Source organism: Rana temporaria, chromosome 9 (assembly GCF_905171775.1).
Source record: "Rana temporaria chromosome 9, aRanTem1.1, whole genome shotgun sequence".
NCBI classification, from domain to species: Eukaryota; Metazoa; Chordata; class Amphibia; order Anura; family Ranidae; genus Rana; species Rana temporaria.
The window spans coordinates 27,855,091-27,871,465 of NC_053497.1; the positions used below are offsets into that span (position 1 = coordinate 27,855,091).

Here is a 16,375-nt window from a genome sequence, read left to right on the forward strand (position 1 = left end):
TAACTAATTTAAGGCGGTGTAGCCTAAACAGGCTAGGCTACGCCGACCTAAAGATAATCCATTCTACCTGAATCTACCTATAGGAGCCTTCACTTTGGAAGCACAAACCATTACATGCGGAGTCCCTCAAGGATCACCCCTGTCGCCCATACTCTTCAACATTTACCTCCGCCCATTCCTCAAAATCGTCAGTAAACAGGACCTACTCTACCATTCCTACGCTGATGACACTCAACTTTACTTTTGCATCAGCAACAAAAAAAGACCAATATCACGGACTAGAACAATGCCTCACATTGATAGACAACTGGATGACGGAGAGCCACCTTAAACTTAATGGATCCAAAACTTTTTCTGCTTCATGCAAACCGAAAGATAAACTCTAGGACGACATGGACACCACCACCCATTCTGGGACAAACCATCACCCCAAGCACCAAAATCAAAAGCCTCAGAGTCACCTTTGACTCTGACATGACTATGGACGCACAAATATGATCAGTAGTCAGCAGATCTCACCATATTCTCCGCCTGCTACGAAGACTCATTCCCTTCATCCCGGAAGAGGATACAGCAGTAGTAGTTGGAACAATTATCAACTCCAGGCTCGACTGTGCAAACTCCCTCTACCTCAGACTCCTCAAATACCAGATTTCTTGTCTACAAGTCGTCCAGAACACGGCAGCCAGACTGATAATGGGGAAAAAAAACAATCACCCCGTCCCTGAAGACCCTTCATTGGTTAGCCGTAAAGGATTGAGTCACATTCAAGGCCCTCTGCCTCACTCACAAATGTACACAAGGAACCTCCCCTCAATATTCATGCGAGAAAATAAAATACTACAAACCCAATCACGTTCTTCGATCAACTAACAAAAATCTACTTCAAATCCCCAAGTCCCGCAAGTCCCCACAAAAGGAGAACAAAGATTTGCTGTTCAAGTACCCCGGCTGTGGAACGCGCTACCAACTAACATCCGAATGGAAGAAAATCATTGGGCCTTCAGAAAAAAACTCAAGACCCACCTCTTCTGAAGCATAAGGAGGACAATGGATACCAAGCGCCTTGAGGCTATTCAGTTCGCACGTGATCAGCTGTCATTTGCTGACAGCTGATCGCGTGGTAAAGGGCCAGGATCGGGTGATCACAGCGCACGCCCTGCAGGGGCGTGGGGAGCATGTGAAGGGGAGGATGTCAATCAATGACCTCCCGGCAATTGATATAGCGCGGATCTCAAGTGGCTAAAGCAGAGTTCCAGCCTCAAAAACATTTTTTTTTTTTTTTTTTTACAAGTACTGCAACTTTTAATAAGGACACTTACCTGTCCAGGGAGCCCGCGATGTTGGCCCCCTCAGGCTGATTCGTGCACCGGTTTGGGTGCAGGCACCGCCATTACAACTAAGGGAAACTGGCAGTGGAGCCTTCATGCTTCACAGCTGGTTTCCAACTGCGCATGCGCGAGTCACGTGTAGCTTTCTGGATGGCCACCTTGTCTTCTGGTGGGACACACACACACACACGTGCGCGCGTACGTACGTCCCAGAAGACAGCGGGGGAGAAGGAGGAGGGCTTTCCGCAGAAGAGGAAATTACGTAAGGTCGGAACATTTAAAAAATATATATATATATCTCCAAAAACAAGGGTGGAGGGGCGGTCTTTAGTTTAAGACCACCTTGTAAAGTTGGGTGGAAATCCACTTCAACTAAGCAGACCTCTTTCAAGTATATCTTTGTCATCCACGCCAGTTTCTATTTCAAAGTGAGATGGAGCCTGGTACAGTCCTACCCTTAAAGGGTCACTAAAGGAAAAAATATTTTTTGCTGAAATGACTGTTTACAGAGTATAGAGACATAATAGTTAACTGATTCCTTTTAAAAATGATTAAAAATAGATAAAAACCAATCATATAATGTACCTACAGTTTAGTTTCGTTTTTGCTGTTGTTTCCTGGTTCTCTGATGTACAGAGACAAAGAGCCAATAGAGGGCAGCAATGCTTTGTCTAAAACCCCTCAGCACCAATCCAGTTTCGTTTTACAAACAGTAATCACACCTCCTTGATTAGTGACCACCGTGAGAAATCTCCCAGTACTGTGGTGATCAGGAAACAGACAACCAGGAAGTGTCCAGAACTGAGAGGAATTACAGCCACATCAAAGCAAAAACGAACAATGAGGACATGAAACCAGGACTGCAGTAAGGTAAAGGAAGCTATTTAGCTAAAAAAATATTTTCCGTAAGTGACCCTTTAATTATTGGAGGGAATAGAGCAGCTTTCAATATTGTGAAAACTAACAAAGCTTCCTGCCATGTGTAACCAGGTGTCGCTGTCAGTAGACCACTCACATACCTATCTCAGCTTGTGCAGTAATTACACTACATGAGCACAGCGTGCAGGGCTTGTACCATCCTCCTCCCTCCCACTCTGAGGTAAGTGGTGGGCGGGGACGGCAGAGAGGTTGGCGCATACAGCTTCAGCTCTAATGTTCTCTGTGCTGTCTGTCACAGACCAGGCCAAACAGAGAACTAGTTGTTCCGAGACAACAAAGGGGCTCACACCCTGTTTATTTAGGAGCTGCATCTGCTCCATTTTTTATATTTAGAAGAGTGGTGCAAACATTGAGTTTCTATCACTCTTTTTTTAATTGCTTCATCAGAATTTGACAAATTATGAACCCCTCGAGAAACGTTCAGCAGCTGGTAATCAATAACTTATCGCATTGTGGGTTTGATTTACAGTACTAAAGGCAAATAAACTATACAGTTTGCCAATGCATTTGCACTCTTTTTTCTTAGTAAATGTAATCGTGGTGAAACTTTACTTTATAAAGAACACCCAATCATGTACAAGAGAAAAAAGCATACAGTAAAACCTTCGTTTAAGAGTAACTTGGTTTGAAAGCAAAAATGTTTAATACATTTTGCCTTGATATACAAGCAATGTCTTGATATAAGAGTAGCGTCATGTCACAACTGAGTATAAAAGAGAAGAGAGGCGCCTCTAAGTGTAGCAATATGGTTACAATTAATGAAGGTACAACATTTAGCAACTCACATGGATGATGATTAAATCAGACACATCTAAGTATGCAGGGATCAGGGTAAAATTGCGTGGGGGGTCCCCCCAAATTCCATACCAGGCCCTTCAGGTCTGGTATGGATATTAAAGGTAACCCTGCGCCAATTATTATTAAATGGCGTAGGGGTCCCCCTCAAAATCCATACCAGACCCCTGTAGGTGTGACGTCATCGATTGTGGTTCCCTATATAAGGGAACACACGATCGATGACGGCGCCACAGTGAAGAACAGGGAAGCTGTGTTTACACACAGCTCTCCCCGTTCTTCAGCTCCGGGGACCGATCGCGGGACTCCATCGGTGATCGGGTCCGCGAGTCCCGCGGTCACGGAGCTTCGGACCGGGTCGCGTGCCCGCGCCCCCGCGGCTGGGCTTAAAGGGCAACGTACAGGTACGTTGATGTGCCCAGCCGTGCCATTCTGCCGACGTATATTGGCGTGAAGGGGTCCTTAAGTGGTTAAAGGGGTTGTAAAACCTCATGTTTTTTCACCTTAATGCATCCTATGCATTAAGGTGAAAAAACTTCTGGCAGTGACCGGCCCCCCAGCCCTCTCGTTTTACCGTATTTATCGGCGTATACCGCGCACTTTTTTGCCCTGAAAATCAGGGCAAAATCGTGGGTGCGCGGTATACGCCGATACCCGCTTTCCCGCGCCGAGTTTTGAATACTGCGCCGACATATACCGAGCGCAGTACACTTGGGTATAGTCGGGCAGTCTTGGCAACTTCCGCGCTCACGTCCTGGACGTACAGGACGTCAGCGCGGGTAGCCGAGCATTGCCGACAATACACGAGTGTCAGAGCGCAGTACACTCGTGTATTGTCGGCAATGCTCGGCTATCCGCGCTGACGTCCTGTACGTCCAGGACGTGAGCGCGGAAGTTGCCGAGACTGCCCGACTATACCCGAGTGTACTGCTCTCGGTATATGTCGGCGCAGTATTCAAAACTCGGCGCGGGAAACGAGCGAGGACGCCGCAGAAGGACACTGGACCCGCCGAAGAGGACACCGGACCCGCCGCAGAAGGACACCCGAAGCCGCAGAAGAGGACACCCGAAGCCGCAGAAGGACGCCGGACCCGACGAGGCCGCCGATGGACGCCGCGCAAGACACCAAAACTGTAAATACAAAAAAAAAATTTTTTACACAGGATTTGGGGTCACTTTAGGGGTGCGCGGTATACGCGGGAGCGCGTTATACCGTGATAAATACGGTACTTACCAGAGCCCCTTCATTCACTCGGCTGAGACGCGCTGTCCCTCTCTGCACAGGGTCCCGGCTCTTGATTGGATAGATTTATAGAAGCGCAGCTATTGGCTCCCGCTGCTGTTAATCAAGTCCAATGATGCCGGGGGCGGGGCCGAGTCTGGCATTCGTGTCTATGGACACAAATGCTGGACTCGGGAGCGCCCCTGCAAAGTAACCCCCCTGGGAGAGCGCTTCTCTTTTCTCTTTTCACACTGAGTCCGCCTATGCCCTGCCCATGCCTATGACACTGTCCACTGCCATTGAATCATGGGAACTGTAGTTTCCTGTGGGAGATGCAGAGTGGAGGACAATGATGTACTAGCTCTGCAAGACACTTCCCTGCCTTTAGTTGTACTTTAAGCTTTGACCAAAAAACAAACAAACCTGGAAACTGATTGGCTTTTATGTAGAGCTGCACCAGATTCTGCACTCCCCAGTTTTAGTAGATCAACCACACTTGTATTCATTGAAAAAAAATACAAGGCGTTCTATGAATGGAGGTAGTGCTGAACAAGTGACCCCCTGTGGTTGGTGTGCAGTAGGGAAGCTTGTAGCTCTGCACAGCATGCAGAAGATTGCTACTGTGACCACTACAGTGATTGTCGGCTATAGATTTAGCAGCATATTTAAATTTATTTTTCATTCACGGTTATTCTGCACTTAAAGCGGTGTTTCACCCTAATAACAACTTTCTAGCATCTGATTCAGCATAGTAGCGCGAGCTACAGTATGCCTTTATATATTTTTTTTGGCGCCGTACTCCCTGTTATATCGCGTAGTAAAATTCCAGACTCCCCGCGGGGAATGGGCGTTCCTATTCAGAGGGCTCGTGATTGACGGCCGGCTATGGCGCGTCACGCTTCACGAAAATAGCCAGAGTAGGTCTCGGCTCTTCCCGGCGCTATACGGCGCCTGCTCACAGACATCGGAGCTGACTGCGCAGGCGCCGTGAAGAGCAAACACCTATTTTGGCTATTTCCGTGAAGCGTGACGCGCCATAGCCGGCTGTCAATCACGAGCCCTCTGAATAGGAACGCCCATTCCCCGGAAACTTTCGTAGGCGATTACACAGTGAGTACGGCGCCAAGAAAATATATAAAGGCATACTGTAGCTCACGCTACTATGCTGAATAAGATGCTCGAAAAAAAAAAAAATTTTAAGGAGAACCCCCGCTTTAAGTGGCGGCGCGGTAGCACTATTCATCTCAGTGATTGTCAGCTTCCACAATGGTTTCTCAGGTATGGGAAGCTGTATGCATAAGTTATACCAAGCTGGATCAATCTAAGTATGCAATAAAGACCGTTCCTGGAGTTAGGGTTGCCACCTGTCTGGCATTCACCCGGACAGTTCGGGTTTGGAATCATGTGTCCGGATTTCAGACTGCCTCAAACCCAGACACATCATTCAGACAAGACTGTCCTTCCCAGCAAGGTCGCTGGCTGCAGTTGTCTAAGCTGAGAGTGTCTGTAAGGCTGCATTCACACCTGAGCGTAGCGCTTTGCGGCGGTTTTTACCGTGATTTGCCGCAACAAAACTCAGCGTTTTTTTTCACGATTTGCCGCAACAAAACGTAGCGTTTTTTACCACGATTTTGTACAGGTCTAGGGTCACCAATTTAAAACGCCCAAATACGCTCAATTCGAGCGACAAAAAAGGGTCCAGAACTTGTTTGGGCTTCAGGCGTTTTGGCGTGGAGATGTGAACCATCTCCATGGGGAATAATGTATTTCTTCCCCTCTGGCGTTTTTGAGCGTCAAGCTTCAGGCGACAAAACGCTCAGGTGTGAATACAGCCTAACACTTTTTCACACTGCCCAAAGCCAGTATTAACAGTCCCCCCCCCCCCCCAAACACACACACAGATGGGATATGAGAAAGGGTTCGATCTGCTCCTCTTCCTCCCGCCCCTACCCATCTGTGTCTTTCCTAAACACGGTTTAGGGGATATTTGCCAATAGGTATACACCGTTGTCTACGGCGCAGTAAAAACCCCATTCATAAAAACGGCAATGCCATATTTGACATCATCGCTGCTCCGGCCAATCACAGTGCCGGAGTGGCGATACCCGGAAGTAACCTTCCGGGTATCTGTGAAGAGATGTCTGCGGCCGGAGGGGGAGACGAGGACTGCTTCGGGGGCTTCGATTCTAAGGTAAGTAATGCATAATGAGCTAGTATTCTAGTCATACTAGCTCATTATGGCTTTGTCTTGCAGGTGTTTTATTTTTATTTTATTTTTGTTAAGGTTTTACAACCACTTTAACAAATACCAGATATACCATGGCCTGGATAAACCCAGACATACTTGTTACGTATAGCAGTGGTGACATCTAGAGGGCAGGAAAGAAATTGCAGCATTTCATATATAAATAATGAAAGTAGATGGCTCCTTTGCACATGATTTTCATACAGTGTGATGGCAAACATATCACATCCAACCGTTTCCAGAGGACGGTTCTCCCCAACACACAGCAGATTAGTAGGATTGGCCCAGATTCAGTAAGAATTGCGCATAAATTACGGAGGCACAGGGCAACGATTTTGCCCTGCGCCCCCGCAAATTTGCGCCGATGCCCTCGATTCACGGAGCAGCAGCTCCGTAAATTGCCCGGCGTAAGCGCGCGCAATTTAAATGATCCCGCAGGGGGCGGGAATCATTTAAATTAGGCGCGTTCCCGCGCCGATCGTAAAGCGCATGCACCGTCGGGAAACTTTCCCGACGTGCATTGCGGGCAAATGACGTCGCAAGGACGTCATTTGCTTCAAAGTGAACGTGAATGGCGTCCAGCGCCATTCACGAATCACTTACGCAAACGACGTGAAATTCTAATTTCACGACGCGGGAACGGCGGGTATACTTTAGCATTGGCTGCCCCTACTATTAGAAGGGGCAGCCTTACGCTAAAGACGCCGTACGGAAACTCCGTAACTTGCGTACGCAGGGCTCGCGCAACATTGTGAATCGGTGTTAGTATGCAATTTGCATACTATACACTGAGCACAATGGGAGCGCCCCCTAGCGGTCATCGCAAGAATGCAGCCTAAAATCTGCGTGGCATAAGAGCCTTATGCCACGCAGATTTTAGGCTGCAGTCGGCGTTACGATGTTCCTGAATCAGGAGCATTCGTAACGCCGGCGCAAGCAAGCAATTGCGCTGCGTAACTATGGTTACGCAGGCGCAATTGCTCTCTGAATCCGGGCCATTGTTTATATCACTGGAGGTCACTGCGTTTGATAATTAAGACATTTAAAAAAACACAATACTAATACCAGTAGTGTGTAGGTGTCCTTTTTCTTCTAACCAGAAATAGTTTTTTTTATGTGTAGCTGCCAGCAGATTTTAAATGCAAGCGCCCAATAGCCTATAGAACACAATGGGAGCCCTGCACCCTTGTATCATGCAAATACTGGGCCAGATCCACAAAGAAGTTACGTTGGCGTATCTATTGATGCGCCGCGTAACTTCTAGGATGCGCCGGCGTATCTTTGTTTTGTATCCACAAAACAAGATACGCCTGAATGGGGGCTAGATCCGACTGACGTACGTCTTAGTACGCCGTCGGATCTAAGGTGCATATTTACGCTGGCCGCTAGGTGGCGCTTCCGTTGATTTCCGCGTAGAGTATGCAAATTAGCTAGATACGCCGATTCTCAGAACGTACGTCCACCCGGCGCATTTTTTTACGTCAGGCTTTTTTCGGCGTAACGTTACCCCTGCTCTATGAGGCGTACGCAATGTTAGGTATGGACGTCGGGACAGCGTCAAATTTTCCGTTTGTTTACGTCATTTGCGTAAAACGTTTGCGAATAGGGCTTTGCGTAAATTGCGTTCACGTCGAAAGCATTGACTATTTGCGACGTGATTTCGAGCATGCGCACTGGGATACCCCCACGGACGGCGCATGCGCCGTTAAAAAAAAAACTTCATTTACATGGGGTCAAGATGAATTAACATAAAACACGCCCACATCTTAGTCATTTGAATTTCGCGCCCTTACGCCGACACATTTACACTACGCCGCCGTAACTTACGGCGCAAATTATTTGTGGATACGGAAACTACGCTCTAAGTTATGGCGGCGTAGTGTATCTGAGATACGCTACGCCTGCCTAAAGATAGGCAGATCTTTGTGGATCTGGCCCCACTGACTTCAGGCTAAAAGTCAGTAATTTTACCTGCCCCCTCCTGTAAAGCTAGGTTCTCATTTGTGCAATGTGGGAATGTTCGCAAAATCCCTGCAATGCACAAAAGAACCTGCATCCCTTTTGCTGGTGCATAGCAGTGCCAATACATGTTAATGGCATTGCCTCAGCACCTGCAAAAAAGGATGCACGTTTTTGTGCCATTAAACCAAAGCGCATGGTAACAAAGAATCATGCATTTTGGTGTGACAGTTTAAAAAAAAAAAAGGGTCATGCACTTGTTTTGTGCCAGTTTTTTTTTTTTGCGTAGGGAAGCCCATTGAAGCCATGCCCAATGTCTCACCTGTTACAGCCAATCAAGCACAGGAATGTGCTTTAATTGGCTTTTTAACCACTTAACCCCCGGACCATTGCGCTGGTCAAAGACCAGAGCACTTTTTGCGATTCGGCACTGCGTTCGCTTTAACTGACAATTGCGCGGTCGTGCGGGTGGCTCCCAAACAAAATTGGCATCCTTTTTTTCCCACAAATAGAGATTTCTTTTGGTGGTATTTGATCACCTCTGCGGTTTTTAGTTTTTGCGCTATAAACAAAAATAGAGCGGCAATTTTGAAAAAAATTAATATTTTTTACTTTTTGCTATAATAAATATTCCCCAAATATATATAAAAATATTTTTTTTCCTCAGTTTAGGCCGATACGTATTCTTCTACTATTTTTGGTAAAAAAATCGCAATAAGCGTTTATCGATTGGTTTGCGCAAAATTTATAGCGTTTACAAAATAGGGGATAGTTTTATTGCATTTTTTTTTTTAACTACTAATGGAAGATCAGAGATTTTTTTCGTCACTACGACATTATGGCGGACACTTCGGACAATTTTGACACATTTTTGGGACCATTGTCATTTTCACAGCAAAAAATGCATTAAAAATGCATTGTTTACTGTGAAAATTACAATTGCAGTTTGGGAGTTAACCACAAGGGGGCGCTGAATGGGTTAAGTGTGACCTCATTTGTGTTTCTAACTGTAGGGGGGTGTTGCTGTAGGTGTGACGTCATTGATTGTGTTTCCCTATATAAGGGAACACACAATCAATGACGGCGCCACAGTGAAGAATGGGAAAACATTGTTTACACACAGCTCTCCGCGTTCTTCAGCTCCGGGGACCGATCGCAGGACTCAAGCGGCGATCGGGTCCCGTGGTCACGGAGCTTCGGATTAGGTCGCGTGCACGCGCGACCCCACGGCTGGGCTTAAACGGCCACGTACAGGTACGTGGATGTGCCTAGCCGTGCCATTCTGCCGACGTATATCGGCGTGAAGGGGTGGTTAATGACGAATTTAAAAAATTGCATTTTTCACGTCATGAAAAACGGTCGTGTGTACGCGGCATTAGTGTTCACGAGTGGTGTCCGTATTGAGAGGGCAACTTCTGGTGTTCACAATGCAGGAGGGCAGCCGCTCTGGACAGGACTTGGAAGCTAGTGAGAGTCACTGTAGAGGTCTCTACTACAGTCATTTCCAGCTTTAGGGGTAATTCACAAGGTATGGTCCAAGCTGACTAACTACCTTAAAATGTTCATGCCAAAACTTCAGCTTTAATAAAAAAAATTACAGGGCAGTTATTACAGAAATGGTTCTACAGTATTTCTACAATTCATGGAATATTTTTTATTTTTACCTTCTTTTCTTCCAGACATATATCTCTAACTCTTCCTGCAACATTCAGAGGTAGAAATAACACTCGGCCGGATTTTGAAAACCAGCAGTCTAATCTGTACGCCATCTCGGGTGAGTTTATCACGGATCTGTAATCGATTTTAATGCTTTAAAGTTCTTCAGAGTGATTATTTACGTTGTTTGTTTTGCTGTGTTCCATGTTTATGACCCATGTATTTTCTGAATACCATCTGTAATATTAAGGCCTTGTGCACAAGGACTGTTAAAGGCTGATAATATGCTCTAGGCCAGGGGTCTCCAAACTAGGGCCCTCCAGTTGTTCAGGAACTACAATTCCCATCATGCCTAGTCATGTCTGCGTATGTCAGAGTTTTACAATGCCTCGTGGGACGTGTAGTTCCGCAAAAACAGCTGGAGGGCCGTAGTTTGGCGATCCCTGCTTTAGTGTAAAAACCCCAGCACTTTCCCTTCACTGCTTACAGCTTCCCTGCCTTGGGTGGTGCTTACAGTTGACCATAGACATGAATAGCAGTACGCACCTAGAAATCTGCGTTCATATGCATATTTGGTGTGTACCCAGCTACAGACATGTACAGCCATTCAATGGCCGGCGGTGTGCACCATCTGCATATCCCAGGTGCTTTCACTAAGGAAATGCATAGATCTATGTCTCTGCTTTGCAGGAACACAGGATTAATGCCTTTTCATACTGACAGAACGGTGATCTGCTTTGTTTATATAGGCAGATCGCTGTTCTGCCTGTGTACTGAACAATTGGCATGGGCTGATGGACATCAAGTCCGCGGTACCCGCCGCTGGGCTCCTGCTGTGGTCACAGTGGAGATCTGACACGGAAGTGTCAGATCACATAGTACGTGATCTGGCACAGAGTGACTGCCCTGCCGCAGTATATCTACGGTGGGCGGTCGTGAAGTGGTTAAAGGGGTTGTAAAAGCTTGTTTTTTATTTTCTAAATAGGTTCCTTTAACCACTTACCCCCCGGACCATATTGCTGCCCAAAGACCAGAGACCTTTTTGCGATTCGGGACTGCGTCGCTTTAACAGACAATTGCGCGATCGTGCGACGTGGCTCCCAAACAAAATTGGCGTCCTTTTTTTCCCACAAATAGAGCTTTCTTTTGGTGGTATTTGATCACCTCTGCGTTTTTAATTTTTCGCGCTATAAACAAAAATATAGCGACAATTTTGAAAAAAATTTATATTTTTTACTTTTTGCCATAATAAATATCCCCCAAAAATATATAAAAAAACATTTTTTTTCCTCAGTTTAGGCCGATACGTATTCTTCTATATATTTTTCGTAAAAAAAAAACGCAATAAGCGTTAATTGATTGGTTTGCGCAAAAGTTATAGCGTTTACAAAATAGGGGGTATTTTTATGGCATTTTTATTAATATTTTTTTTTACTAGTAATGGCGGCGATCAGCGATTTTTTGTTCGGTACTGCGACATTATGGCGGACACTTCGGACACTTTTGACCCATTTTTGGGACCATTGGCATTTTTATAGCGATCAGTGCTATAAAAATGCATTGGATTACTATAAAAATGCCACTGGCAGTGAAGGGGTTAACACTAGGGGGTGGGGAAGGGGTTAAGTATGCCTGGGTGTGTTCTTACTGTGGGGGGTGGCCTCACTAGGGGAAACACTGATCCTCTGTTCATACATTGTATGAACAGAAGATCAGCATTTCCCCCGCTGACAGGACCGAGAGCTGTGTGTTTACACACACAGCTCCCGGTCCACGCACGGGAGTCGGGGGCGAGCGGGGGGCACGCTCAAGGAGCCGCCGTATAGCTACGGGCTCTCGCCCAGCAGAGCCGACCTGCCGCCGTAGAATGACGGCGGCTGGTCGGCAAGCAGTTAAGCTAGTGCATTGTTGGTTCACCTTTTTCCTTAAATTTGTTTTTCTTTCTTTGTCTGAATTTCCCACTTTCTGTTCCTCCCCAGTAAACTTGTCCCCATCATCCGAGCCGTTCTGGCTGGGGCGTTGGTCAGCGTGCTCGCCCACTTCCTGTGTTCACAGCATCTCCTCGCAGGGATGTAGTCCCAAGGGAGGAGGCGAGCACGCTGACTAACCCCCAGCCAGAATGGCTTGGATGATGGGGGCAAGCTTACTGAGGGAGAACAGGAAGTGAGAAATTCAGACAAAGGTAAAAAAACATTTAGAAGGGAAATTTAAGGAAAAGGTAAGTGAACCAACAATGCACTAGCTTAAAGGAACCTATTTAGAAAATAAAAAACAAACCTTTACAACCCCTTTAAAACCTCAGCCCTCTGACAAGCCGTATTGTCAGAGACACATGCTCCCTCTGTCTGCCTGCTGCCTGGGAGTTCTGGAAAAATGCCTTGTAAACCACATGGGTTAGTGTTTCCCCTCCCAACAAGGTAGCAGTACTTGGCACTGTGTAAAATTCTCCAGTCAATGGACAAACTTTTTACTTGTTTTTTTTATTTGGGGATTAAACCTGGATGGGGAAAAGGGACATGAGATGCCCAAATGATAAATCTTTCTCATTTGAAATAAAGGGAGTTAAATCTAAACTGACAGTCTCTCAGCTCCACATCTCCTCCCGCACACTACTTGATCACTTGCTCCTCTCTGCTGTCCTAATCTAGATTCCTGTCACCGTTAGCACATGGCTAGACCTCTCATAAGTCCTAACATTTTCCTAGCAGCCATTTTATAGGCAGGGGTCTGCAGTCCCCCTAGTTGTAGCAACCATTTTAGACAAAAAGAATAGTTTTGCTAACTGATACTTGATGGACTACTGCTCCCAGAAAGTCTGATGCAAATCCTGCCAATCCTCCTGGCTTCAGCGACTTGACTCCAAAAACACCACAATCATGGCATGTCTCTCCCAGAGCTTCTCACTGTGCTCCTCACTCACCGACCCCGACATGGATCCCTCCTGAATGACTTTCCTGGCCATGCTCCAAACTGTCCTCCTCCTTCTCCTGTTTCAGGATATCTGTCAATGACCATTTAGAGAGAGTCTCCTGAGCTTCAGGCCTGAGTTCACACCCCCCCCCCAAAAAAAAGACTGTCGTGGCCTTTGAGGGAACTCCCTAACGCTCCAAATTCCAGTTCTTTCACCCGACAAAAACTCCCCCAGCAGGCTGACCATGGGTGTATATATAGGAGGGCTGCCCCCCTGCCAATCCTAGTTGGGGATTGGTCAGAACTCCCAATCACACCCCATGTCACTCCAGCACACTGCCCTGCCTCTTTTTCAGAACCTTCTCACTGGAAACAAAAGGAGGCGCCAGAGAGCTGAAGCACATGTTAATCGCCTGCTGCTACACTAAACCACTCCCCTGCCACCAGATCAAAAACAAACAGGCCTAGCTCACAGCTAGGCCTGCCTAAATTGTACCTGCACTGGCAGTACACACAAAAAAAACACCACTCTAGCACCTATCTAAGGTAGAGGATGCTACACATAGTTACATTGGTCCAGAAATAGAGGTACTCCCCTGTAACGGGGGTTTAACAGCAGTTACTATACCTACATTCCTTATGAGAATTTTATTGAAACTACTATCTCCATTCTATTCAGCCAAAATATTACAAGCCTGTCACCAAGCCCTCCTAGAGTAAGACCTAAACTAAATTATGGGCTCTTATGCCGCGTACACACAACCGTTTTTCGGGATGTAAATTTTTTTTTAAAAAAATGTATGTCATTAAAAACGATCGTGTGTGGGCTCCAGAGCATTTTTCACAACGTAAACAATGGCTATTAAAAATTTAGGAAAAGCTCTAAATTTTCACGTCGTTCTTAACTTTGTCGTTTTTAACGTCGTAAAAAATTGTTGCGTGTGGGCTTTAACGACGTGAAAAAAAACGTGCATGCTCAGAAGCAAGTTATGAGGCGGGAGCGCTCGTTCTGGTAAAACTAGCGTTCGCAATGGAGATGATACATTCATCACGTTGTAACAGACAGAAAAGCGCAAATCGTCTTTTACTAACACGAAATCGGCAAAAGCAGCCCCAAGGGTGGCGTCATCCGCATGGAACCTCCCCTTTATAGTGCCGTCGTACGTGTTGTACATCACCGCGCTTTTATAGAGCATTTTCTTTTCACGATCGTGTGTAGGCAAGGCCAGCTTAACAATAATCGGGTTGAAAAAAACGTTGTTTTTTCTAGACCTTTAAAAATGGTCGTGTGTACGCGGCATTATGCTTGATACAATCCATTATTTTTTTACTGTGTACTATACATGTGTGATCTACTGTGTGCAACTTTGGACTAGTATATGTCTCTGAGTTCCAACCATATGTTAATTCTGATTACTCAAGTAAAAACCTTATTTATTATAGAAAAAAGGGGAAAAAAAAAGTCTGATTAATGGTAGGTGTCCCTGTATACAGACTGTCACCAACTGTCATGCCGAATAATGTTACTGAGTACGGTCTGACACCAACTGTCATGCTGACTAATGTCCTTGTATGTAATCTGTCACCAATTGTTCTATCAACTAATGTCACTATATATCATGTGTATTCTGCCACCAACTGTAATACTGACTAAGGTAATTGTAGAAAAGGTATACGCAATCTGCAAACAACCATCATAATGTTTGTCACTTTATAACATTTGTCAACCTAGTCATAAACGGTCATACCAAGTAATGTAACTGTTTTAATACAGACTGTACTGTATATGACTATAGTATATGTGTGTGTTTTTATATATACACACACACAATATTACCAAAAGTATTGGGATGCCCGCCTATACACAAACATTAACTTTAATGGCATCCCAGTCTCGGTCCGTAGGGTTCAATACGGAGTTTGCCTACCCTTTGCAGCTATAACAGCTTCAACTCCTCTGGAAAGGCTGTCCACAAGGCTTAGGAGTGTGTCTATGGTAATGTTTGACCATTCTTTTAAAAGCGCATTTGTGAGGTCAGGCAATGATGTAGGCGAGAAGGCCCGTCTTGCGGTCTCCGCTCCAATTCATCCCAAAGGTGTACTAATCGGGTTGAGGTCAGAACTCCGTGCAGGCCCGTCAAGTTTCTCCACCCAAATGTGCTCATCCATGTCTTTATGGACCTTGCTTTGTGCACAGGTGAGCAGTCATGTTGGAACAGGAAGTGACCCCCCCCCCCCAAAACTGTTGCCACAATTTTGGGAGCATGAAATTGTCCAAAATGTAACTGGATCTAAGGGACCAAGCCCAACCCCTGAAAAAGAACCCAACATGACTAAATGATTTAGACCAGTGCACAAAGCAAGGTCCATAAAGACATGGATTTTGGGTGTAGGAACTTGACTGGCCTGCACAGAGTTCTGACCTCAACCCGATAGAACTCCTTTAGGATGAAGTAGAGTGGAGACTGTGAGCCAGGCCTTTTGTTCACATCAGTGCCTGACTTCACAAATGCGCTTCTTGAAGAATAGTCAAATATTCCCATAGACACCCTTTCAAGAAGAGTTGAAGCTGTTAGAGCTGCACAGGGTGGGCCAACTCAAAATTAAACCCTACGGACTAAGACTCCATTAAAGTTCACATGCGTGTACCGGCTGGTGTCCCAATACTTTTGGCAGTGTATATATATATATATATATATATATATATATATATATATATATATGTATATATGTATATGTATGTGTGTGTGTGTACAAACAAACAATATGACAAATGCAATATATAATCTGTCATCATAGCGACTAATGTCACACTATATAATCTTACAACCCAACCAACTAATGTCCTAATTGAAAAGCTGTCACACATTCTCTAATGTCACAGTATATATTTGTACACAATCTGTCCAAAAAATAGTCCCTGTATATAATCTGTCATCCAGTGTCACATTAAGTAATCTGCCACCAATTGATTTACTGACCAATGTAACTGTATATACTGTCGTGGAAATTCCACTATACAATACGCGTAACCTATGTCAACCTGTCTCACCTGCGCTAATAAGCGCCCTTTCAGCCTTTTGTTATAATGCATCTCAATTTACCCCTGTCTCCCGCATTTCCCCAAGTAAACAGACATAGTCACCGTCCTCACATCCTTAGCTTCATCGCTTGACCAACTGCCCTGATCCCGGGAGCAATCTTTATTCATACAACAATAGACAGAGCTTGATATGCAAAAAAAACCTCCCTTGCGTCTCCTCTAAAGTCCCAAATATTCCCTTTTTTTGCAATAGAGCTTGATGGTTTCACCATCGA

The 16,375-nt window shown here is 45.5% G+C and overlaps 1 protein-coding gene across 7 annotated transcripts in view; it reads left to right on the forward strand.

The window, feature by feature from the left end:
- The window catches only part of MVB12B (multivesicular body subunit 12B), a 219,519-nt gene that overhangs the window by 119,351 nt on the left and 83,793 nt on the right, over positions 1-16,375 (forward strand). For all 7 annotated transcript variants that reach the window (XM_040323017.1, XM_040323022.1, XM_040323018.1 and 4 more), the window contains one exon: positions 10,171-10,265. In XM_040323017.1, coding sequence (XP_040178951.1) covers positions 10,171-10,265 — 95 coding nt within the window. The remainder of the gene's footprint in view (positions 1-10,170; positions 10,266-16,375) is intronic.